General features: G+C 44.4%; 1 protein-coding gene across 7 annotated transcripts in view; it reads right to left on the reverse strand.

Moving 5' to 3' along the window:
* The window catches only part of HMGB1 (high mobility group box 1), a 125516-nt gene continuing 102717 nt past the window's right edge, over positions 3873 to 26671 (reverse strand). For 3 of the 7 annotated variants that reach the window (XM_005668317.3, XM_005668318.3, XM_021065159.1), the window contains exons 2-7: positions 13923 to 13985; positions 10514 to 10662; positions 7683 to 7846; positions 7327 to 7472; positions 6659 to 6833; positions 3873 to 5582 (exon numbers count right to left, since the gene is read on the reverse strand). In XM_005668317.3, the coding sequence (XP_005668374.2) occupies positions 5406 to 5582; positions 6659 to 6833; positions 7327 to 7472; positions 7683 to 7832 (648 nt within the window). In that variant the 5' untranslated portion in view covers positions 7833 to 7846; positions 10514 to 10662; positions 13923 to 13985 and the 3' untranslated portion in view covers positions 3873 to 5405. 7 annotated transcript variants of the gene reach the window in all.

Here is a 26671-nt window from a genome sequence, read left to right on the forward strand (position 1 = left end):
GCAGGTTGAAGGATCCAGCATTGCTGTGAGCTGCAGGGTAGGTTGCAGATGTGGCTCGGATTCAGCGTTGCTGTGGTTGTACCACAGGCCAGCAAGCTGCAGCTCTGATTCCACCACTAGCCTGGGAACCTCCATATGCTGTGGGTACAGTCCTAAAAAGCACAATTAATAAATAAATTTTAAAAAAGAATGCAAATTTCTTTTGTAACAAGGATAAACAGTTTTCCAAAAGTGACTGCAGTGTTAAGTCAATCCTTCCTTCCACCCTTCCACTTCTGGAAGTTCATGCTGCAATTCTATGGACACATAAGCAGTACTTACACATGTTTTTGGTGCTTCCCAGCCCTTAGGTAGCTTATAACTTTCTATATGATGAGCAGTGAACAGGAGGAGCATGACTGGAGAGAAATCACAGCGATGGCAGAATGTGCTGACTGTCCCCAATATCCACAAGTAGAGCCAAGGCAGGAGTACCCAGCTTAAGAAAAGTGAGGGTTAGGGAGGAAGCCTCTCAGCCCATTGTCACTGAAGAAGAAACACTTTTTTTGTACCTACTGTTAGCCTGGCACTGCTAGTTTTGATGCTGCTTTTGGTCCTTGAGCAAGCCTCTGAACTTTTTTTTTTTTTTTTTTTTACTTCATGCAGTGGCTTGATGTGGGATCTCATTTCCCAGACCAGGGACTGAACCTGGGTGGCAGTGATGAAAGCACCAAATCCTATCTCTAGACTACCAGGGAACTCCCATCAACCTCTGAATCTTGATGGGCCTCTGCCCACTACTCTGTGAAAAATGCATAAGCTGGACTGCGAAAGCCTGGAGCCTTTCACTTCTGACGCATTATGACCTTACACTCACTGGAGGCAGACTTTACTCTGATGGCCCCCAAAGCAATGGTAACTCTCGCTCCTCTTGTAAAGAGGCTGTCTGGTGGGCCACCTTCCCAGTCTGAGTGTGCTCAGCCCATTCACTCTGCTCACCCCAGCCAGGCGAAGACCAGATGGCAGATCAAGACCTGAGCTTCCCTGGAATGTAGGCTGGGGAGTGGGGAAGGGGCTGCCATATCCTTGCTCTGAATATCCAACTCTCTCACCCTCTGCCTGTACTTTTTTTTGCTTTAGGACTTTTTATTTTCTTACCTGGTTATGTTCAGAAGACTTCATAAGATGGTCTCTAGTTGAAACCCACCAAACAAAAACATAGTAAAACCTGTAATTAGAAATTCTATGTAACTCTAAGGAATTCAGTTTAATTCCACTTTAAAGTCTGTTAATACAATGTTTGGGGTTTGCCCTTTATTATCTCCTGCAAGGTGAAGAGGTGGTCAACTTTATTCCATGTAAGGCAGATCCTCCGCATCCATTCCTTTTTTGCCAATAACCCATCAGCTCCTAATGCCCAGAGTCCAGCCCCTGCAATCCTCCACTGCAATTTGTTTCCAACACTGTTGGCTGCAGCTCTGTAAACACTGACACGCAATCTCTGCTAGAAAAAGCCCTCCCCAGATAAGGCTACTGGACGGAGGATGCCAAAACAGGAAGGAAGAGCCTCATTTTCACACAATGGATTACTTTAAATATTAGCTATTAAAGTAACTTTTTAGAGAAATAACTTGTTCAGTGGTTTAATCGTTAAGTCAACCCGTTTCTTTCGGTTCTGATTCTACCTTCTTGTGTTTGGGTGGCCCTGAACAAATGGTAGTAGCTCTGTATTTTAATTCCTCATCTTTTAAATGGATAGGTATTTCATGGAGCCAAAGAATAACCAGTAAAAATCCTGATTTACCATAAAAATGGTGAAGTTTCACAATAAGTATAGCCTTGGGGTAGGGGTCATTATCTGCCAAATTCTTCAACGCATTTATCTGTTAAGTCATCCTACTTTGAGGTATCCAAAGACCTACACATCTAACAAAAATGTACACAGATGCTCAGTGCAGTGTTAGGACTAGCAAGACAGGAGACATGAATGACCAGATGTATTATGGAGCATCACACTATGAAATCATCACTTTTGTGTCTGAATTGTGTGATGAAAGAAAAAAAACAAAACCCTACATTATAAAAATGTGTTAGGAATCTCTCTAATCCCTTTTCACTGATTTTCTGGCCACTGTTGCCTTTGTCTCCATACACTGGACCCTACCACTCCTCATATTGACAACTTAAGAGATCTATCATAATTCCTCGTGTTGCTCAATCTGTTACTTTTCAGTGGGTGACCAATAAATCCGGCTACATAGAAGGTCCATGCCAATGGACACACCTAAAGGCCTGAGTGATTAGGCTGCCTCCTGGTAGATGCCATCTATTTCACCCTCACTGGAAGATGGGCTTTATATATTGTGGACTGTGCCAAGTTAAGCTATGCCTCTCATTCCACATATGGTCTATCATTAAATAGCAGCATTCCTAGAACAGAGCCACATTTTGCCTTATTCCTCCAGGGAGCAACTTGGCTTAGACCCAGGGAACTTCCCAAGTTCCGGCAAGTGTTAGCACTGCTGCTCATGTGTGCTGTTTGAAGGGGACAAGACATGGACCGGCTCGCATCTTTTGTTGCATTGGTATCCAAACCCGTTTCCTGGCTTCTAGGTCATTTTAGAGGCATTCCAAGATTCATTTTAAAATGACAAACATAAAATAGGAAAAAAACTTTTAAATAACTTTCTAAGCTAATTTGATTTGTGCACATTTGTAGTCACATGCGCAGTGCCTGGCAGGTAGCTCTTTTGAGAAGTCCTTTCAGGCTTGCCCTACCAAGGGAGACCTAGGTTTGAACTTTTGTCAGTTTCTATGATACCAAGCAATGGAGTTGGCCATACTTTCTATCCAAAATCTGATTTGTTGAACAGCTTCTGGCACAAAGGACACACACAGATTTCCTTTTTCAGATTTCACTCTAAGAAAATTAATGAATACAGCAAGTATCAACACCTGATGGACGATCATGAGAACAATTAAAAGCCAACCAGCCAGCAACAGCTCCCAACCTTTAGGAAACAATTACTTTGGTTAAGTTTTAATCAGTTTGTCAATTTTACATTAATTTTTAAATGCAGAAAATTTAATACTAAAACTTAATCTTTTGAGGTTAAGAAAACCTTTATACTTTAGTGCTGTAACTGTTTCTAAACATTAAAATAGTTCCTATGCATTAACCTTAAAAAAACAAAACTCCAGTTATACCAAGGTTTTACACTACATTATCTAAATCGCCTCCTACCTCCATTTGAGTTTTGGACATCCAAGTTTCAGGGTGTACTGTTGAAACACTGAACAGTTAGCATGTTTTCAGACTGAAGAGAGTCCATGTCTTCCTGTCAACATCTGAAGCCAGTTAGTTGACCCAAAAAGACTTTGTTCCCAGTTTCAACAATTCTAAAGTTCCTTGAGGCAGAATTCAGTTTTAAAGGCATCGCCTACGAGCTACAGACAATGGTGACTCTATAGCTACAGTAAACTCCCATGTAAATCAGATAGCTACTTGTTCTTGACTAAAAATGTAATTTTGACACGACCTAAGCTTTTCTGTTGAGGGCCTCTCCTTTAGCTTAGAAAACCTAAGTTTAGATTTATATCACTACCCCTGTTTTTTACTTACGTGTGCCTTCCTTTAGGAAACTATCCTGTTTAACCCAGTATTCTGAAAGTTAGTTCTTCCTCATTTACATATACAGCAGTCTGAGAACACATGGAATGGTTCACAAAATCCTTTGTCAGCCCACTTATAAGGGTAAACTGAGTACTTTTAAGGGGCAAAACTTTGCCAAGCCCTTATACTTATTTAAATGATGTTGCTAAGAGGTATTACTGAGAACAAGATCAAAATATGTATATAACAAAATCTTTAAGTGAAAGCCATTTAACTAATATTTAAAACCTCTGCAATTATTAGTTTATTAGTATCATCCAGGACTCAGATGTTCAGTATTCCTCCTGAAATTACATAAACAAATGCAAATGGAAAGAATCCAAGTCAAAATTATATAACAAAACAGCACTCCATCACAAAAGCGTGTAAAATTACAAGAACGCTATTTTAAAACACTGGCACTTTAAGAGAACGATAATCTCGAAAACCACAAAATTGCCAAATTGTTCCCTACACTGTTAAGCAGATAAACATATGACCCTAATGAATGAGCTTGACTTTTGTAAAGAAAAATCAAATTCAAATAAATCAGATAATTCATACTGAGATACAAAGTTTAAGTGTCTTCTTCCCTCATGTCTATTTTGGTTTATACAGGGGCAAACCATGATATAGGAAAATATACCTGGTTTAAAATGTGGTATACAGTTCTAAAAGTTGGCCCAATTAATTAAAAATACCTTTAATGGTGGGTCTCAAGTTTCCTCAACAATCCATATTTAGATAACAGGAGAAGACATTTACAGCCAGCACTTTTTTTTTCCCCAGAGCTTTGCTGGGACTAATGTCAACAAAAAAACATAACACGGCCGTCTTGTATTTTAATCTCACGCTTTTGGGGATACATTCTCAGGTCTTTAACTTGGGAACTGCAAATATAACTGCCATTACATGGTAATGGGAGTTAAAGAATGTAGAGTCCTCATGTAAAGATTAGAACATACTTTTCTATTAGTCCTTCAAGGACAGACTTTCAAAATGTTTGATTCTAATAATCCCATGCTGTGAGTAGATATGTTACTCTTCACTTTGTAAATGTAACTGGGCTAGGTGAAATCTGATTATCAACCGATCAAGATTTGAGTTTCAGTTATGGATGAAACTGTCTCAATTCCAACTTTTATTACCCTCGTCATGAGTATGCAGGGTGTATAGACAAAAGCTTTTTATCAGCTAAACTATATGAAAGATAAACACTGTAATAATTCGTGTGATCCAAAATGGGCAAAAGCAAAAGACTAGCCTCCCCTTAAGAAGAAAAATTTCAGACCTATGAAAAGGACAACAATACTAATAAAAAAAATTGTATTTACTTAGAAGCATTCAGAATGTCAACAAAACAGCTGCAACTTTTTTTCTTTTTTTGCAATTACAGAGTGGTATTCAGTTAACAGAACAACAATTATTTCGTATAAGCTGCATCAGAGACAACTGAAGATGAAAAAACTACCAACCCCATATATAACTAATTTGTGCTGTGCACCAACAAGAACCTGCTTTAAATTTCCATGCCAATTTACAACCCCCATACTGTACCAGGCAAGGTTAGTGGCTATTGAAAATACCACCAGGACAGGGCTATCTAAAGACACATTCGGTAGTGTGTTAACTATACAAAAAAAGACACTGTACAGTTTAAAAACAAATCTTACACAGCCTTACATTTCAATTTTTTTTCTTTAAAAGGAGTGAGTTGTGTACAGGGGGGTTAAATGCTTTATAGACAAGAAAAAAAAACTGCGCTAGAACCAACTTATTCATCATCATCATCTTCTTCTTCCTCCTCATCCTCTTCGTCCTCCTCCTCCTCCTCATCCTCTTCATCTTCCTCATCTTCCTCCTCTTCCTTCTTTTTCTTGCTTTTCTCAGCCTTGATGACTCCCTTTTTTGCTGCATCAGGCTTCCCTTTAGCTCGGTATGCAGCAATATCCTTCCAAAAATACAGGCAGGGAAAAAACGGTAGGAAAGACAAAACAGTTAAGTAAGGGATGAAATAAAATATGGCCAAACCGTTATGAAAAAAACGAGATCCCAGATACACTAAAATAACCACATATCTTAACCACCTATCTGCAGACTCACTCTAACTTGGACTTTGAGAAAGGCATGTAAAAATACTACAAAATTATAATCAATAATCTCTAACTCATGGAATGACATGGTCTAATATTTGCATTGTTATGCCTCAATGAAGTACAATTACGTACCACGTTCTAACTCTGGTTTATTAAAACTAGAATGTAGAGACTGATTAAAGGGTAGACACTGCCACCTTCTGAATGCAAAAAAGCGTTCTACAGGTTTATATTGTCAGACCCTAAATCCATAGAAGGAAATTCTGCCTTAGGAGAAAAAAAAAAAAAAAAAGGTGATTTGCCACTGGGCATACAATTACGTTAAGACACACCTAAAAATGGACACATTTCTCCAGAATGACTAAATGAGCTAAAGTCTAACTTAGTATTTCAATTCAAAGTATAAAGTGCTATAACTTTTTCTTTCTTATATCAACTTAATGTACAGATCAACAAACTTTCTAACTTAATAGTTTTTTCTTTTAATCTAAGGGAAGCAACATACATGTCTCAGGGTGTTTATCAAATATACAGATCTATATTATTTTGCCCAACCTATTTCTGTGGGTCTGACCACTTAAAAAATAAAAATTGCTTGACTCAAAAAAGTGACTACCAAAATTTTTATCAATCTACATACTGGAGAATAACAAACCAGCATAAAGGTAGGCAGCCTATGCCTGTGTCAAATTACGTTAAGTCAAACAACATTAATAACATATTTGACCTTCTATATTCTTTGAAAGATGGAAAGGGACTTAAGACCACAGCCAATGGCATACTGAACAACTGTTACACTAAAAACTGCATCACACCTCAAACTCTTAGAAACCATAAAACAGGAAATTAAGATTAAGTATCAAGTGTAGTCATTCATCTAACATCTGGCATACCCTTTCAGGACTACACCAAGCAAATCCATACTTCCTACCTTTTCGTACTTCTCCTTCAGCTTAGCAGCCTTCTTTTCATAAGGCTGCTTGTCATCTGCAGCGGTGTTATTCCACATCTCTCCCAGTTTCTTTGCAACATCACCAATGGATAGGCCAGGATGCTCTCCTTTGATTTTTGGACGATACTCAGAACAAAACAAGAAAAAGGCCGAACTAAAAAGAGAAATTCAATTTTAAAACTACGAGTTTCAAACAAGTACATTGTATTGCTATGTAGAAGTTGCTTCTAATTTTTTACCATGCATTTGACAGGGTACAAATATCATAACAGGTTAAATACACCTCATAACCAAAGCTTAATTACATAATTAACTTATGATACTAAGTGAACATATACTATTGATTATTGCTAAGAGTTCCAAAAGAACATTCTGAACATTATTTCAGTTGGATATTCCTCAAGAAATAAAAGAATGAGACCAGAATTACATTCAGATATATTGGGTGAAGAAAGCCAGTATCTAATTGCACTACTCTGGCTAAAACGGGCCATCCAAGTTTTATTTACAGTATTTAAATATACCAATAAGAAAATATCAGCTACGAAACTCTCATTACAGGCTCCAAATCCACAAGGTGACTTGCTAAATTTGTCTGATTCTACCACACAACGCTTCTTGAAAATAAAAACAGGCAAGTTACTTACGGAGGCCTCTTGGGTGCATTGGGATCCTTGAACTTCTTTTTTGTCTCCCCTTTAGGAGGTATGTAAGTTTTCATTTCTCTTTCATAACGGGCCTTGTCCGCCTTTGCCATGTCTTCAAATTTTCCTTTCTCTTTAGCAGACATGGTCTACAGAAAAAACAAATTGGTAAACTTAAGTTGATAATGAAATTTTAATAAAATGTCCTAAGTATTAAAATGAATTAAACCAGTGTCCTTGACTATTTAGTAGCCTGCTCTATCACCACTGGCATTATGCAAATTGTACTGAGGCTTTTAAAAAAAAATTCCAGTTAGACTTCACTCTTTATTACCTTAGTTGGTCTTAAGCCCTCTTACCTTCCACCTTTCTGAGCACTTCTTAGAAAACTCTGAGAAGTTGACTGAAGCATCTGGGTGCTTCTTCTTATGCTCCTCCCGGCAAGTTTGCACAAAGAATGCATATGATGACATTTTGCCTCTTGGCTTCTTAGGATCTCCTTTGCCCATGTTTAATTATTTTTCTAAAAAAAAATTTAAATATTGGTGTTAAGAATGAAATTTATGGTACCTAAGAGCATTTTCACTTGGGGAGTGAATGAAAAAAAAGCAAGGCACTGGTTATTTAATACAGCAATGGCATTAACCCCTCATAATATCAAGCAAGAAAATGGCAGTGATAGCCAATTCCTAGAAAAGGCCACACCAAGCAAAAAACGGTTCTTCAGTGTGATCTGAAAAAAAGTATAGACACAAGGGTATACTCATACAGCATTTATTACTTGTCTGCCTAAATCTGTTCTGGACGAATACCCAACCAGTCACTAAAAAAAAAAATTTAAAGGTAAAAAAACGATTTTAAAAATCAAACAAAACTGAAGGTCAGAAAAGTAATGCTTCCGATACATGGATCTGCACCACGTAAGGAATAAATAGGTAAGAGCCAACGTGAGTAGACCTTTCCAAATCACGGGCCAAAATCACCGCCCATCTAAAGTTTTCCCAAGGATTACTTTAAAATATTCTCTGGCACAAAACTTTGCTAGGAGGAGGGAGCAAGGGGAAGCTCCGGCGCTCGGACCCAGGCTGGGGGTGGCGGTGCTATTTGCGCGGCTGCCACCGCCAGGCAGCTTCCTATCGCTTTGGCCCCGAGATGTATTTCAGTTCTGACTAAACACGTCCGGTCTGAAGTTTCTTCGAGTAAACAAGGATGAGGGACAAAAGCCACTCCTGCTCACAGCTCGCTCCCCCCCCACCACCAGGGGAGTGTTTTTTTAAAGCCGTGAAAGTTGGGGCGCGCGCGGGGCGGGCTCTGCACACCTTCCCGCCACTGGGGCCCCCCGCCCGCCAACTTCGGGGCAGCGAGGGGAGGCCGCCCGGGGCGGCGGGGCCTCGGCCCGGCCTCCAGGCCGGCGCCGCGCGCGGGGCCGCCACGTGCGCCCGCCCGCCTCCCCGCGCAGGCCCGCCGGCCTCCCCCATTTTGTCAGCTCGGCGGAGGGAGCAGCCCCGCTCGAAATGGGGGCTGGCTCCGCCCGCGGCCGCCGGGCCCGGCGCGCACGGAATGGCCGCTGCGCGTCTTCCCCGCCTGCGCCGCCGCCGCCGCCGCGAGGGCGAGCGCGAGCGAGAATATGGCTCCTTCCCTTTGTGTGTGTGTGTGTATGTGTGTGAGCGTGTGAGTGTGTGTGTGAGTGCGAGCAGGCGGGCGGGGTGCGCGCCGCGCTCTGGCGCACACACTCGGCCATGACGGCCGGGGGGAGGGGCGGGGGGCGCGCGCCGGACCCTCCCCCTCCCCCCGTCGCGGGGGGGGGGGCGCCCCGGGAGGCGCCCCCGACCCGCCGCTCCCCGTCTCCCTCCGCGCGGCCCGCGCGGCCCGCCGCCCCCGCACGGAGGACGCGGGGCTGCGAGAAGAGGAAAAAAAAAGTTGCCTCGGAACTGCTGCGCCCAGCTCCCCCGCCCGCCCGCCGCCTTGTTTTCTCTCCAGCCAGCAGCGCCGGGCCGAGTCAGCCATGTTCCAGCGAGCGCCGCGGCGCCGCTCCCCCCGCCGCCGGGCCGCCGCGCCCGGGCTCGGGCTCGGGCTCCGGCTCGAGCCGGCGGGCCCGGCCCCACGCCGCCACCCCCGGCCCCGGCCCCGGCCCGCGCCGCCACCGCCCGCAGCGCCCGCCGCCGCCCGCCCGCGCTCGCCGCCGGCGCCCGGCTCTGCGGCGACCAATGCAGCCGAGAAGCGCCGCCCGCCCGCCGCCGCCGCCGCCGGCCCGCCGCCCCCCGCGCACGCCGGCCGCCCGAACGCTCGGCCCAGGGGCCGAAAACACGTCAAAAAATTTTTTTAATGAAAAAAAATTTTTTTTGCGCCAGTCAGCGCGGACGCCGCCGGGGGTGGAAACTCGCGGGGCGCGGGGCTCGCGGCGCCTCGGGCGGCCCGGGGGCAGGGGCTCCGGCGCGGGGCAGGGCTCGCGGCGCCCGAGGAGAGGCTCGCTCCGTGCGCAGTTCCCCCCACGGTCCCCCCTCATTTGCCTTTGTGTGGATCCTGACCCGCCGGCTCCCGGCCGCGGGGATCCGGCCGCCGCGCGGGGTGGGGAGCTGCCGGAGGCGCCCTCCCCGCCGCGGCGCTGCCCCAGACTCACCCTCAGCGAGGCACAGAGTCGCCCAGTGCCCGTCCGGCTCTCACTTGCCCCGGCGCTGTCTCTATGGAGCTCAATGTACTGCAATGGCTGTGAGAGCGGGAGCCAGACGCAGCCTCCTCACTCTCTCCGCTCTGTAACATTACTCTCCAGCCAGCGCGGCTCCTATTGGCTACCGCCAACTCACGGGGTTCTCTCATTGGCTCGATACCTCCCATTGTCCTGACCAGAGCCCGTCTGCTATTGGCTGTCTCCGGGGACACGTCATCAAGGATTGAAACAGCGCGCAAATCTGAATGTGTGTGTATGCCGGGCAAAGAGCTGAGGCGGGAGAGGCAGAGGCAGAGGCAGCAGCTGCTACGGGAAAGTAGAGCTCTATGGTGTATGTGTGCATGTGTCTAACCCAAGCCAGCCCCACACCGGAGCGGCCGCCGCAGCGAAAAGGGCCTGACTTTTCCACAAGTGTCTCCAACTCCACAGGCAAAAGAGACACCCACAGGCCTCCCCCCCCCTTCTCACCCGAAACTCACTTCCAAAGCCGTTGAGATTAGAGGCCCCAGACTTTTAACAGACCTTCAGAAGTGAGAGCGACAGGATGAGATCACGTCCCCTGAACACCGGGGTTTCTACTCGTGCAGAGGGGCGAAGGCAGCCAAGATTCGAGCTCCTCAGCAACATACGGTTGCATTACACTTTAGATCTCTGGAAAGGCAGGGCTTTTCCTATAAGAAAGTGACACGATCCAGTCAGCCGGTTTGCAAATACCCCTTTTCTGGGCTCCGAAGCCCGTGCCGTCAGGCTTGCCGAGCAGCTGAAACCTTGACTCACTGAACAGGCATTTAGTTTCACCCTTTTTCTTGATTTGATCGAGTTTCACAGCTTGTCTCGAACTTTTCATTTAAATACAAAGCACTGTCTTAACTTCCTGGAAATCAAATCATTATTCCATGTAATTAAAGCACAGCCCCTTCGTTTTGATATGGGGTACTCTAGCAGGAAATGTTTGCGAGGGCCTGCTAGAATTAGCAAATTCATTAGAGACCACATCTTTAACTGTTGGGCTGTTTTATTTGACTTGGTGTGGATTACTGTTATAATCAAACGAATCCTTGTGATGCTATCTTTCCCTGCCATCACACCACTTAGTGCATCCATGTAACTGCTCTAGGATTACAGGCGTTGTCGGGATATTGTTACCTGGAGGATTAGATGGAGGCAGAGAGTGCGTATGCCCAGATCCACAGGGCGCGGTTTCTCTAGCTCACCGGGCTGGCTGGTGTTACTACATAGACTTATTATGCCTGTAAAGAAAATGTGCTAGCTCTACTATCCAGCTCTGAAGACTCTACGGTTGTATCAGTCCTTTATGAAACTTTTATCTATTCCTCTGTAGCCTGCGCAGGCCACACCCCTATTCAGTTATAACAGACTTCCCTTTTTTGCACTCTCTAATGGTGTGTTTATACACTTCTACATCCACCCCCTCAAATCCTCCAAATGTAGAAGGCCAAAGTTAAAATTCATCACTTTATTATGTTCCTTTTATTTTTTATGTCCAATCTAAGCATCTATAACTTAATGTATTTGTTCGACTTTATTAAGCTATTGGAGGACAGATTTAGATAACCTTCCCCGACCTATGATTTTAACGTTTATTCCTTCTTTTCAAAATATATAGTTTGTCTTTGGGATTGCAGTCTTGGTGAATGGACAATGCCAACATGAACATGAAAAAGTGTATAATATTAAAGAATATATAAACCAGTATAATGTACATTCAGTGTTTGAAAAGCAAACCTCTAAAGTTAACTTTGGGAGTTCCCGCTGTGGTACAACGGGATAGGCGGCATCTTGGGAGGGCTAGGATGCTAGTTGGACCCCCGGTCTGGCACAGTGGCTTAAGGATCCAGCATTGCTGCAGCTGCCGCTTAGGTGGCAACTGCTGATCAGATCTGATCCCTGGCCCAGGAACTTCGTATTGCCAAGGAGTGGCCAAAAAAAAAAAAAGTTAACTCTTGGAGTTGCCCTGTGGCCCAGTAGGCTAAATATCCAGCATTGTCACTGCACTGGCCTGGGTCACTGCTGTGGTGCAGGTTCGATTTCTGACCCAGGAACTTCCACATTCTGAAGGCACGGCCAAAAATAATAATACTAAAGCTGACTTTTATATTATTTTCACATATATTTACTCTTCTTTACTTCCTTCTATTAATCACATTTAATGCTTTATTTAAATCTAGCTAATTATTTCAATTGTTTTATCTTCTCAATGACTATCTTACAAAAAATTCATGAGAATTGGAGTTCCCATCATGGCTCAGTGGAAATCAATCTGACTAGTATCCATGAGGACTCGGGTTCAATCCCTGGCCTTGTTCAGTGGATTAAGGATCCGTTGCCTGCCGTGAGCTGTGGTGTAGGTCGCAGACACAGCTTGGATCTTGTGTTGCCGTGACTATGGTGTAGGCCAGTGGCTACAGCTCCGATTCGACCCCTAGGCAAAATTTAACTATTATTTGAAGACAGCACTACTGATATCTTCCAGGAGCAGTATTAGCTTTGCCCTGGCCCCACCACTTCTTTTTAAGATACTTTTACTGGTTGTCTAGAACAGCTCACTCCTGCCAGGGTACACTTAGGGTTACAGAACATTATCGCAATGGGCCCATAGAGGCTTCTCCTTCAGCAGGATGGGATGGTGAATAACAGGCACTGGATTTAAACAGACATGGGTTCAAATCCCAGTGCTGCTACTTACTAGTTTTTTAAAAAATTTCTTTGTCCTTTGAATCTCTTAGCTATAGTGCAGCATTGGTGGTCTAGTGGTGAGCCTTCTAAATCTCTCAACTATAAAATGGAAGCAACCACGGGGTTGTTATAAAGATTTAACTTTTTTCCCCTCTGAAGGTTTAAAATTATGTTATGCAGATCCCTTCAACCTCACGACTTAGAAAACCTCAAGTGCAGTTAGCCTTTCTTCATATTTTAATTTATTTTATGAGGGCAGTGGTTGCAAATGTAATCAAGTTTTGTTTTTATTTTTTAAATTCTAGCCTCAAACAGCACTAATCTTCATCCAGTCTAGTGACAGGACCTTCATTTATCCCCAAGTATAACAAAGGACATGTCACAGAGTGGTAAAAGCCCCACTTACGGAGTTCCCGTTGTGGTGCAGTGGTTAACAAATCCAACTAGGGACCGTGAAGTTGTGGGTTCGATCCCTAGCCTCGCTCAGTGGGTTAATGATCCAGCGTTGCCGTAAGCTATGGTGTAGGTCGCAGACATGGCTTGGATCCTGCGTTGCTGTGGCTGTGGCGTAGGCTCTGATTCGACCCCTAGCCTGGGAACCTCCATGTGCCACGGGAAGTGGCCCTAGAAAAGGCAAAAAGACAAAATAAAATAAAATAAAATAAAAGCCCCACTTACAGGCACATTCCTCATCTTTGCTTTTTGCGATATGAAGGGGGGAACAAAAGAGGGAGAGACACTTTTAAGCAAATGCTACACCTTCTAGTTCTAATCCTGCAACCTTAATATTCACCTATTTATGATATTAGACCCTCTCCTTCTGCAACATAAATTATTAGCCACAACTTGGCATTTTAAACTTCAGGGTTATTGGGGGTTTTTATCTCAACTTACAGAGTTACCTAATTCAAAAAGCCTGAACACTCTCTCCCATGTCCAACATAGCTAGCTGAATTACAGATCTTCATTGACATAGTTTATGCCCTTCCTGAAGCCTGCCTTTAAGACAGGTGAAGTGCCTCTCTTCTGGACCTCATAACATTTTGAGCATTAATTACTGTGCTCACAATTGTAATTATCCAGTCATGTGTCTGTCTGTCCCATCGCACTGGAACCCTTAAGGACAGGGACTCTTATCTTTGCATCTCAAGTCCCTAGCAAGGTGCCTGGCATATAGCAGGTCGTAAAAAAAAGTCTGTTAAATAAATGAATTAATAGCTGAAAGAGTACTTACTGCAAATTATTGTTCTAATCTTCCTCTTCCATCTTTGGAGAAAAACATTGGGGTATTTCTAAACTAGAAGGCAGGAAAACAGAATCATAATACGTAAGTAAGGTTAGGATAAGAAGATTGAGGATAGGTGTCAATTGCACCTCATTCTTATCACTTAAAAAGGGAAAGAGGGAGTTGGGGGCTGGAGGGAATCTCAGATATAGACAAACACATATATTTGTAGTATTTACCAGCTCCCAAGTAGGCCAAGGTTATTCCCAGTTGGATACAGTGAACTATGGCAAGTCAAGTAAAAATTTATCACAGAAAACTGCAAGAACGTCTGCCCAAAGGTTGCTAGCAATGGGCACTTAAAACTTTAATGCAAAAAAGAATACAAAAAGCAGACAGGGGGCTGCAAGTGTTTGGCTGAAGGATATTAATTCCTCCCCATGCAATGAATCCTAAAGTCAGGCTATGTGAATTCTCTTGTTGTCTCTCCTTCCCGAAAAGGGCCAGTTCCTGAAAAGAAGTAGAAACAGTAAACCGAAATGTCTGAAGAGGTCAACCATAGTTAGGATCCTGTACACTTAAAACCCTTTTTTTTTTTTGGATGCTGAAAATAAAGGAGAGAGGAATTCAGGAAGAGAAAAGAGTACAGGCTGTGAACCAGGACGCTGAGCCCCAGCCTTCACTCCACCACTTGTGGCCTGCAGGAGCCACCAAGGGCTGTGCTCAGTTCCCCCATCTCTTACTTGGGGGTAGTGATGCCTTTGCTCACTTGCAAGGACATTACAGCATTAAATGGATGGGCAGAGAGGTGGTGCTGTTCCGGCAGCTCGTGGAAAAGGGGAACTTGGTCCTGGGCTGCTTAAGTGCTTCTGCCTCAGCCCGAGTCTTCTGGCCGAATGTGGCTTGCAGGTGGCCGAGTCAGCGGCTTCAGCTGTGCGCAGCGTGGATGGCTGATGCAAAGAAAATGGAATGGAAGTGCCTTTACACCACTAAGAGCTCTAGAATTGGAATAGTTCACAGGTGAAAAAGGAAGAAAACTTACACCTTTTCTTAATAAGGTGCCTGTTCTCTGGTTGGCCAAAGAATGGTAGATAGGAATAGGGGAAAGGTAAGAGTTGTTATAAAACGGTAGTCTATATTCAGAAAAGATCTTGATCCCAAGAATCACGTCAACAGGTCAAATTCAGCTGCCCTATCAGAAGGGCTATGAACCCTAAACAAATGTCTTTTTTATTTAATTTATTTTTATTTTTTTAAGGGCTGAACCTGAGGCATACGGAGGTTCCCAGGCTAGGGGTCAAATCAGAGCTGTAGCCGCCCGCCACAGCCACAGCCACGCCAGATCCGAGCCATGTCTGCGACCCACACCACAGCTCACAGCATCGCTGGATCCTTAACCCACTGAGTGAGGCCAGGGATCAAACCCGCATCCTCATGGATACTAGTTGGATTCGTTTCTGCTGTGCCACAAAGGGAACTCCCTAGGACAAATTTCCTACCATCCCTACTAGGATGGTTATAATCAAAGAGACAGACATAGCAAGTGTGAGGGAAAACGAGAAATTGCACCCATCACACTCTGCTGGTGAGAATGTAAAATGGTGCAGCCGATTTGGAAAACAGTTTGATAGTCCCTCCAAAGGTCAAACACAGAGTTACCATATAACCCAGCAATTCCACTCCTAGGTACGTACTCAAGAGAAACACAATCATGTCCACACAAAAACTTGTACATGAATGTTCACAGCAGCAGTATTCGTAATACTCAAGAAGCAAACCAAATGCTCATCCACTGATGACTGGAAAAATAAAATGCAGTGCATCTATGTGATTGAATATCATTCAGCCATAGAGAGGAATGATGTACCGACACATGTTATAATGTCAATGAACCCTGAAAACATGCCAAAGAAAATAAACCAGTCACAGCCCCCCCACATATTGTACAACTCCATTTATCTGAAATGTCCGGAACAGGAAATACATAAAGACAGGAAGCAGACCAGGGGTATCCCGGAGTTGGGGACTGGGGGCAATGCTGATGAGTATGGAACTTCTTTTAAGATGAAGGTATTCCCATCGTGGCTCAGCGGTAACGAACCCAACTAGTATCCATGAGGATGTGGGTTCAATGCCTGGCCTCGCTCAGTGGGTTAAGGATCCAGTGATGCTGTGAGCTGTGGTGTAAGTCACAGTCGTGGCTTGGATCCCTCACTGCTGTGGTTGTGGTGTAGGCCGGCAGCTGCAGCTCTGATTCAACCCTTAGTTTGGGAACCTCCACATGCCGTGGGTGCAGCCCTAAAAGGAAAAAAAAAAAAAAGATGATGTTCTAAAATTAGATTATAGTAATGGTTGCACAAGTAACTCTGAAGGTACCCGAAATCATCCAACTTACATGTGAATTATCTCTTGATAGAGCTGTTTTTTTTTTTTGGTCTTTTTGCCTTTTCAGCATATGGAGGTTCCCAGGATAGGGGTCTAATCAGAGCTGTATCCAATGGCCTACGCCAGAGCCACAGCAACAAGGGATCCGATCCGTGTCTGCGACCTACACCACAGCTCATGGCAATGCCGGATCTTCAACCCACTGAGCAAGGCCAGGGATCGAACCTGCAACCTCATGGTTCCCAGTCGGATTCATTAACCACTGCACCACAACGGGAACTCCGATAAAGCTGTTTTTTTAAAAAAGAACTAATGTTGTATGAAACAAACACAGCATGGGACAAACACTCCCCTCTTGCCAATTTGCCCAGTACTTTCCTGCTGCCCGTGGCATCCACACCTCCTGAAAACGATGCTCTTCTTCCTTTGGCAGAAATGTCTTCTGTTAGTAGAGCTATACATTCTGTACTCAGAGTGTATTTCTGCTACAAAATAATATTAAAAGAGCACTCTCCAGGGGTACCTTGGGAGGTTTTCTTAAGCGCCCTGAGGTGACTGCCATGAGGGGTTCGGTTGGACGGTGCAAATGCAAAGGCCTCTGGCTTATCCGACACACAGAGGTCCCATTTGGTCAACACAGTAGATGCTGGATTTTTTGCACATTACAAAATCTTTTGAAAAATCAGATTTCTTTCGAAAAATCAGAGATCTGAGAAGCTTGGCTCCACGTTTGGGGAGGGCGACGGTCCTGTGAACAGTGGCTGCCCCCCTCAAAGGAGATGAGTGGTCTGTCGGCTGCCGCAGTCCCCACCATCCCCTAAGCACGTGACCTGCCTTCTCACCCGCCTGGCCCCTGTGGACATGTGAGTTTGCAAGTTCTGGCTTGGGTCCTTCGGACTTCAGGACTATGACTTGTGATTCTGAATTTTTTTTTTTTTTTGTCTTTTTTGTCTTTTGAGGCCTGCACCCGCAGCATATGGAAGTTCCCAGGCTAGAGGTCCAATCAGAGCTGTTGCTGCTGGCCCACACCACAGCCTAGCAACACAGGATCTGAGCCGCATCTGTAACCTGGGCCACAGCTCATGGCAACGCCATATCCTTAACCCACCGAGCGAGGCCAGGGATGGAACCCGCAACCTCATGGTTCCTAGTCGGATTCATTTCCACTGCGCCACAACAGGAACTCCCCGAAATGTTTTTGATCAGAGGTGCATTTTGTAGGAAACATGTATTATGATCACACAGAACACAGGGTGGGAATCTGAACGAGAGGGGTCCCTCAGGTGAGAACAGAAGCATTTCGGGGGCTACACAGGCACCATGTACCCCTGAGGAGGGTCAGAGTCTGGCTGTGTGGCAGATGATGGCCTACAAGCCCAGACAAAAGACTAGAGAATTTTTTAGGGCGGCATGTGCAGCCTGTGGAAGTTCCCAGGCTAGGGGTCCAATGGGAACTGCAGCTGCCGGCCTACACCCCAGCCACAGCTGCATCTGTGCCCTAAACTGCAGCTCATGGCAACACTGGATCCTTAACCCACTAAGAGAGGACAGGGATGGAACCACAGTGGGAGCTCTGAGAATAAGCTTTAGTTCTCATCTCTCTCCTGTGTGCTCATCTCTATATAGAAGTGATTTCATTTAACCCTCACAATGATCCTGCACAGGGTGCTTATCGCTCTTCTACAAATAATTCTAAAGAGGCACAGAGAGATCCCTTAAGTTGTCCAAGGTTACACAGCTAGTGAGAGAGTAACAATATTGACCCAGTTTTGACTCCAAGGTTAGTTTTCTTCACTAAGCCACATGAACTTCCAGTTATTAGCTTCGCTAATGAAATTTTTAAAATGATCACGTTTTCCCACCTAAAAAGACCTCATATCCTCATGGAAATCTGACATTGAGTCTACAGGCATGGCTCTCAAGGTTTTTGCATAGGACCCATACATTCTGCATATATAAAACTTGAAAAGGGAGTTCCCTGGTGGCTTAGCTGTGGGTGCAGCCAAAAAACTCCGAAAAACCAAACCAAACAAAAAACCTTGAAAAATATGGCATGAAACAATACCTATTGTTACTGTGATGGAGTCTCACTTTTTTTTAAAATCCTAAATTTACTTTCCAACCCACCAATGCACCCTGCAGTTCACAAAATATCTCACTAGAGCTGGAGTCAGGAAGCCCCGTTTCCCAGCCAGGGGAACGTCAGGCCTCAGTGACAGGTGTGGGTGTGATAGAAGGGAGGAACTGGCAAGGAGAGATGCCTGGCATCCCAGACCTGCGGCCAGAGCTCCCAGCCACCCAGCGATGCTGGTGCTGAAACCGTAGGACTGTCCCAAGCCCAGGGGAAGACTCTGCAGACCAGAAAGGAGGGTCCCTTGCTCTGCCAGGGAGACCCAGGACAAAAGCAGGTGTTCCAGGTCAGAGACCTCCAGGAAATGCAAAGGGGATGCCTGCAAATTTCCAGGCCAGACCTGATAAATACCTGTATCCCCTGGCTGGTTCATCCCCTTGGATTTGTTTTTGTCAAGAGGCCAGAAGCACAGGAGTCCCTTTGCCAGGAAGCTGCATCAGTTGGGAAGACAGCCTCACCTCCCAAAGTACCAGGCCTTTCTGTTTGTTTATTTATTTATTTATTTATTTATTTATTAATCTATTTATTTTTGCTCTTTTTCGGGCCTCACCTGAGGCATATGGAAGTTCCCAGGCTAGGGGTCCAATTTAAGCTACAGCTGCTGGCCTATACCATAGCCACAGCAATTTGAGATCCGAGATGCACCTGCAACCTACACCACAGCTCACGGCAAGGCCAGATCACTGACCCACTGAGCAAGGCCAAGGATTGAACCCGAGTCGTCACAGATACTAGTCGGGTTCGTTTCCACTGAGCCACCACGGGAACTCCCAAGCAGGCAAATGGCTTGTGGAGCTAAACAGAAGGTGACTGCCAACCCCTGTCAGTTGTTCACGAAGGTGTTAAAAAACAAACAAACCAACAACAACGAAAAACATGTATGCTTTTTTGGAAAGGTGGCTGTTGATCCCTAAGGTTTCCTTTTGATTTCCGAGAACAGAAATAAGGAGGTGGGATGGAGATAGCACCATCTAGTACATTCTAACATAAGTACGACCGGTAAGTTGATATTCACATTCGGAGACAGAACCCTGCCTTGGAAATATTCATGGTGTGTGACCAGTGATTTTGCCTCCAAAAGTACTCAGAAAATAATCAGAAAGAGGTAACAAGCACAAAGATCTGAGTAAGAATATTAACTGCAGAATTACCTATAATGTGGAAACTCCCTAGGTGATCAATGAGGGGGGGTTGCGGCCCATCCTCATGACACATTGTGATTATTATGCCAATGTCAAATTGTTAAGAGCACTAAATTTAATGCCATGTCAAAACATTCATAATACCTTGTCATGACAAAACAAAGTATTTTCAGAAGGATCCCTGGTTTGAAAAAGTGTGTGTGGGAATCCAAAAAAGACTGGAAGAATACTAAAAAAAAAAAAAAAGAAAAAAAAAAAAAGAAAAAATTAATAGTATTTATTTCTGGTGAAAGGTAATATTTATTTTCTCCTTATATTTGTCAATATTTCCCTAGTTTTCTACAACCAGTTTATATTACTTCTAAACTTAGAAAAACTCCAGTTTTTAAATTTTCTATAATAGAAGACTCAAAGATTCAGATCATTTTTAAAAACTCAGACCTCACTTTCCAGAAACTCTCCCTAGTAAAGAAACATACTATGTATATTAACTACATATATAGTATATTTATATATAATTATTATGTATAGTATAATAAATATATATATATATATTTAATCTATTTTTTAGGGCTGCACCCACTGCATATTGAGGTTCCCAGGCTAGGGGTTGATTCAGAGCTGTAGCTGCTGGCTTACACCACTGCCACTGCAACTCGGGACCCGAGCTGTGTCTGCAGCCTAAACCACAGCTCACAGCAATGCTGGATCCTTAACCCACTGGGCAAGGCCAGGGATTGGACCTGTGTCCTCGTGGATGCTAGTCAGATTCGTTTCCACTGAGCCATGACAGGAACTGCAAATATAGTATAATATTATATATATATATACATATTAGACATTTATCATAGCCCTAAAGTAAAGGTGTCTCCATTGTCATTCAAAAGTGACCACCCTGAAAACACACATCAGAATCGGGTATCTGCTGGAAGGAAGAGGTCTTACCTCTCCTCGCTACTGATGAGACGACTTTAATGACCATTTCCCTTTTCCTCCTAATTTAGTCCTGAGTTAGCTTCTCTTTGCCTCTTCTCTCTCTTACAGACCCCAGTGACCAGCTCCGCAGGGAGTTTTAACCTCCATTCCTATGTAAATGACTCTGTTTCCCTTTCAGCCTTGGGATCTATCCTGGACCCACCACGTACCAATTTCTCAAGCTCACTGATCTGCTCTGTAAACCACAGCCTTTTTTCTGATTTCCTTAACTTGCCGACTTCCCACACGGGCTCCAGTTCTATGGGTCCGAGCCCCCTTCCCCCATCACACCACATTCTATAACGTCTACAACATCATCCCAGCACTTCTGCATCAGCCCCCCACCTTTTTTTTTTTTCTTCTTCTTCATTTCTATTGCCCCCACCTCTAGTCCTAACCATTACGATTTTGTGGATTAGAGCAAAGGCCTTGGAACCTGACACTCCTAGGTTAAATTCCTTGCCTTGGTTCTAACAAGCTGTGTTACCTCAGGCAAAGTGAATTAACCTCTCTGAACCTCAGCTGCTTCTGTAAAGGGATCATACCCCTTTCAGAGGGAAGTTGAGCTTAAATTAGCTCATATGAATAAAGACCTGAGCCTAGTATGCAAATGGCTTAGAATGCTGTAAATGATCACCAGACCTTGGCTATTTATTTTAGATTATTTTAAAAATTGGTATGATTAATAATTTTCCTAATGCATAAAACTCCACTACTTAAAAACTTTCCACTTAATTACACCATTTTCTTCCCAATTAACCACAAAATCCTCACCTGGCCTTCAAGGCTTTCCTTCATCAGGCAAAATTTCTCTCTTGCTTTCCTTCCACTGTCTCCCAATTTCCGATCAAATTGGACCTTGTACTTTCCTACTTTCAAGCTTCTGGTCACACTGTCTCTTTGGCTTTGCAGTGTCCTTCCCCCACCTCTGCTGCTAAATTCAACCTCTCCTTTAAAACTTGGCAACCATTTATAATTCTCAGCTCTGTGAGTTTTTCCTTCATTTCTGAACTCTGTTATTTTTGGTTGTACCTTTCTAATGGCTTTTATAGTGTAACAAACACGACAATTTATTATTGTATATCTGATATATCACCTACTCCTCGTTGTTTCTCCAGCACTCTGCCCATCACAGGTACTCAATAAAGGTTAGTTGAATGTCAAGATGAGGTTCTATTTTTTGTCCACAACTATCACACTGTTGATACGCAGTTTTAATAAACTCTGTCTAGAATTCCCTTTCCTTCATAGGTTAAATTACAATCTAGTATGCTGGCTTTAGGGACATGGAGCAAAACCTATCATCATGTCATTTCTGTTGTTCAAAATCAGTTTTTCTTTCTTTTGTGTGTGTGTGTTTTGCTGCACCTGCAGCATGCAGAAACTCCCAAGCCAGGGATCAAACCCACACCACAGCAGTAACCAAAGCCACAGCAGCGACAACGCTAGATCCTTAGCCCACTGAGCCACCGGGGAACTCCCCAAAATCGGTTGAAAGGGGCAACTTCATGTGGCTAATTTCTATGCAGGTTGGCCCCTCTCCTGATGATTTGAGGCAATGTTTTACAAACTGCTGTTTTTAACAGATTGTTTTTGCTTTTGACTGTGAAGTGTTGCAAAAGTCCCTAAGATTGTAAATATACTTATTTTTTTAAGATCACATATCTTAATAAAAATCCTTAACATCAGAATGACACCAGGTTTCTAAATGGTTGCATTTGTGTGGCAAATTTTGAGGTTCATACATTTTTTCTTGCATATTACCAGATATCACAAACATTCATAAACTCCCCCAAAAGGTTAGTCCTTCTAGAAAATTAGAAATGAATTAGAAAATGTTTTGACACTAAAATGTGTGCCATCGAATTCAACACATTTAATCTAGGTTTTAGGTCTGGGTAAAACCAGTTTAGCTGTGCACGCAACGACTCCAGATTTACGGGGAGCCACGTGGGTGAGGAGGAGTCCGTGGGTGGAGGGGGCAGTGGTACCACGAGGAGGGAGGCCGACGTGCAAGGACAGACGCTCCTAGATTGAGGTCACTCCCACCCATTGCTGGGTTCCGAGTAGGCACTCTGCCCCCGCCCTCCTCTCGCAACAATGGTTCCTGCTGCACAAACATAGCACTTAAAGCACCTAGTTCCTGGGATTTAGACTTGCCAAGTGGCTTTGGGGAACAAGTTTTTCTCAAGCCTAGGCATCAAAAGGCACTTATTTCAACACTTCAGGGAAAAATAGTAACTAAGGAAATCAATAATCTCATCCCAAGCAGAAGAATGGATTTTTGTGAGGCTATCTCTTACGGTTTCCTGCCTATCTTTTAAAAGAAGCGTAACATTAGTCTCTTGAATCCTGTTCCTCCTAAAGAAATGTAAACTTTCTGCAGGGAGAGACTATATCCTGGCCCAAGTGTTACATGGTACCAAGGTGTCCTCAAAAGCTGTATGTTTATTAAAGATAATTACAAGACTCAAAGAACATCTTGACGTGGCAATGCATTCTTCAATAGCTAACAGCAAACCTCCTGTCTTTTTCAAAGGGATTTTTTGTTCTTTGAAGGAGCAAAAGAACACAAATGAGATTAGAGGAGGAACTGCTGGAGCCACAGAAGAAAAGGATGCCAAGGAGGGGAAAGGGGAGCCGACGAAAGCAGAAGCCAGCGTCAGAGTGTTCCACTGACAGGTTCCCTGATGATCCAACATCTAAGAAAGGTGGCCTGAGGCGGGGAGTGAGCCCTAAACGCAAGGGCTAGATACTATCTAAAGCCAGAGAGGGTAGTAAGAAAGAATTTACATGCGTATCTCCAAAAAGCAGGAAGATCTGAAGAGGACTCGAATTTTTCTAAAGGGAGATGCCAATCGCATCCTGGCCTAGAACTCTAAGATTCAAGGACAAAGACAGGTGGAGCCAAGTCAGCCTGCGGAGGAAAGAAAGTCACCTCTTACTCGTAAGCCTGCTGTCCCAGCTCAGTTCACACCTTCTTAGCCCTCAATGCGCTCCTGAAGACACACAGGATGGTCATGGGCTATGGGTTGACACCTGTAGTCGAAAGAGCTCTTGGGGCAAAACCTCCACTTGGCAAAGGCCCCGCGTTTACTTCGATCCCTCGCTCTTCCTCTCTTCTCTTCTTTTCCTTTCTCTCTGTTGTCCCGAAGAAATGAAAAAACAAACAACAAAATCCGCCCAGACCACCCATTTGTTAGCAAGTCAGTAAAGAAAAAAACAGTGCAGAGCTTCTCCCATGAGGGCGAGAAGGCAGTGCTGTTCCGGTGGGGGGGTGCGAGGGGTGGGGGTTGAGGGAGGGGCAGACACGACTGTTCAGTGGGCATTTACATCTGCTCCCACCCTAACTGCTTCACCTCCTTATAATTCTCGAAGCAAGTCCTCGCTGTATCTTATAGAAGAGGAAAGTAAGGTTGCCTTGGCTGCCCCAGCTAGTCTCTCTCGCGCCAAAGCCCAACCCAACACGTGACGTCCTGCACGAATGTCTCCTTATGCGCTCTGCTTTGGCACTAAAACTCAACCATCTAAAAAAAAAAATACATATCAAAGGTAGCAAAAACTGTGCACTGCCTGCTTCTAGGGTCTGGCGGGAAGTGAGAAAACGGGTGCTCTTTCCCAGTCATTAGGGAGAAATCCCAATAGAGCAGGTGACAGGGCCCCAGCACTCCTGACCCAAGGGTGAGTGGGCCAAGGAGCCGCAGAAGACCCACTTCATTCTTAGACAAGCCCCTCATCTCTCCGATTCCTCCAGGACTTAGAGACAGCACTGCGTTTGGTGGCCATGAGTCAGGACTTCCTCCACCTTGGCACTCTCGGTGAAAACCTTCTCCTGTCTTCTCTCGCTCACAAGTCTGGCCCAGAAACTTGAATTTCATCATCTATTCCTCCCTCTCCCCAACTCTTGACGATCCACAGACCATCGAGTCCTGTGGCTCTACCTCTCTCTCCATCGAGTCCTGTGGCTATACCTCTCTCTCATGCCTCTGATCTCCCCATGTCCCTCTTTTTGAAGGCCACCTTCTTGGGGGACGCTACAGTTTCCTGCTCAGCTGACTGCAATGGTTCCTGACCACCTAACGTTTCTGGGCCTTCGAAACCTCCAAGTGACTTTTCTAAAGTAAACACGGTAATATGAGCATGGATAGTCCTCGACTTCAAAAACCCCTCTGACTGCTCCTTGCCTTCATGAGAACATTCAAAAGGTTTAGCAGAGCATCACTCTTGAGCCACTGGGCGGCCCGAGACCATATGCTTCCTCGGGCCCTGATGGTTCCTTCAATGAGGATAATCCGCCACTTGCCCACCTCCCGCCTGCCTCTCCGCTTAGACATCTCCGCTCGGAGAAGCCTCCCCTGACCGCGCGGCTCGGAGCCCACTCCTCCCCTGGCATCTTCCCTCCGGCCGGCAACTTCCCAGGCGTATAGCCTTCTGGTCTGAAAATCCCTCAAGGGCAGGGTGAGCTTTATTTATCATTTTTCTTGGCATCTAGCCTAGTGCCTGGTCTATAGGAGCCACTCGATTCATAAGTAAATGCTTAAATGTGATAAAGTGGGGGAATAATGAAGCGATGTGCGTCTAACCGTGACTGTGCCACCAACTACTGTCTAACCCCTACTAAAATCCACAGTAAAACAAAATGCTGGAGTTCCCGTCGTGGCGCAGTGGTTAGCGAATCTGACTAGGAACCATGAGGTTGCGGGTTCGGTCCCTGGCCTTGCTCAGTGGGTTAATGATCCGGCGTTGCCGTGACCTGTGTGTAGGTTGCAGACGCGGCTCGGATCCCGCGTTGCTGTGGCTCTGGCCTAGGCCAGCGGCTACAGCTCCGATTCAACCCCTAGTCTGGGAACCTCCATATGCCACAGGCGCGGCCCAAGAAATAGCAACAACAACAACAAAAGACAAAAAAAAAAAAAAAAAAAAAAAAAAAACACAAAATGCTAACGGTAAGATTATTAGCTATAAATAAATGAGTACAAAGGTAAAACTATTGGGTCTAAATAAATTAGGAATAAAATAAAATATACTACGTGGACTATTACATAGCAGAGTAACTATAGCTAACATTTTATAATAACTATAAATGTAGCATAATATGTAAAAATTTTGAAACACACACAGACTCAATGCTAAGTTTTCCCATCTCTCAGGTAGAATATGCACCTTGTTCCTTGCTCAGCATCCTCAGGAGGATAAGAGTTTATTTATTTTTTCAATATTTAAAAAAATGACATGGAAGTGGAAATTCGTGCTACAACCTTCAATTCTGCAGGTGACTCTTCTTCCAGGTGATAAAGCTCCAAAGGGATAAACAGCCAAAAGGTCTTGCAAAACTTTATGCATGTGCAAAAAATAAGAGATAATATATTCATGTGGCAAAGAGTAAACTATTGGTGGGGGGGAGGTTTCAAAGGTGTTAATAAGCTGATGGATTCTGAACTTCTGTTTATAACACAGAAAAGGCATCTGGGGAGTGACTGTGGGCAGCCCCCCAAAGACCCAGACCTGATGTGCTGCTGCCGTCACCCAGCCAGCAGACTGTGGGGTCGGCAGAAAACGCCTGCCCTGACCACACACTGCTTCAGGGCTGAGGTCTCTTTAGGAATGGGTCACAGACATCATTAAGAGCATTTTGAGACGTTCTTGGAAAGCGTATAAAAGTAGATTTATAAAGAGAAAAAAAAAGACAGTAGATCTGCAGTCAGTAAAGCTGAAGTGTAAAAACGGAGTAAAATGAGCTGAATTCAATCATGAAAGCACAGATCCGGCAAACCTACAAGATTAGAAATAGTGGTATTCCTGACAGTTTAACTAAGTAACGTAGGGATGAGTGTGGGGAAAAAAACTATCGTACAACAGCATTTTAAATGCTGTTTTCTATTTACTATACTACTAACTAAGCAGTAGTTTAAAAAATATGCATGGAGTTTTAGAACATGCTTACAATCAAATCCAGCTCTCAGGGTATTTTGGGTTTTTTTGTTTGTTTGTTTGTTTTGTTTTGTTTTGTTTTTTGCTTTTTAGGGCCACACCTGTGGCATATGGAGGTTCCCAGGCTAGAGGCTGAATCAGAGTTGTAGCCTCTGGCCTATGCCACAGCCACAGCAATGCTGGATCTGAGCTTC

This window comes from Sus scrofa, chromosome 11, assembly GCF_000003025.6.
Source record: "Sus scrofa isolate TJ Tabasco breed Duroc chromosome 11, Sscrofa11.1, whole genome shotgun sequence".
Taxonomy (NCBI): Eukaryota; Metazoa; Chordata; class Mammalia; order Artiodactyla; family Suidae; genus Sus; species Sus scrofa.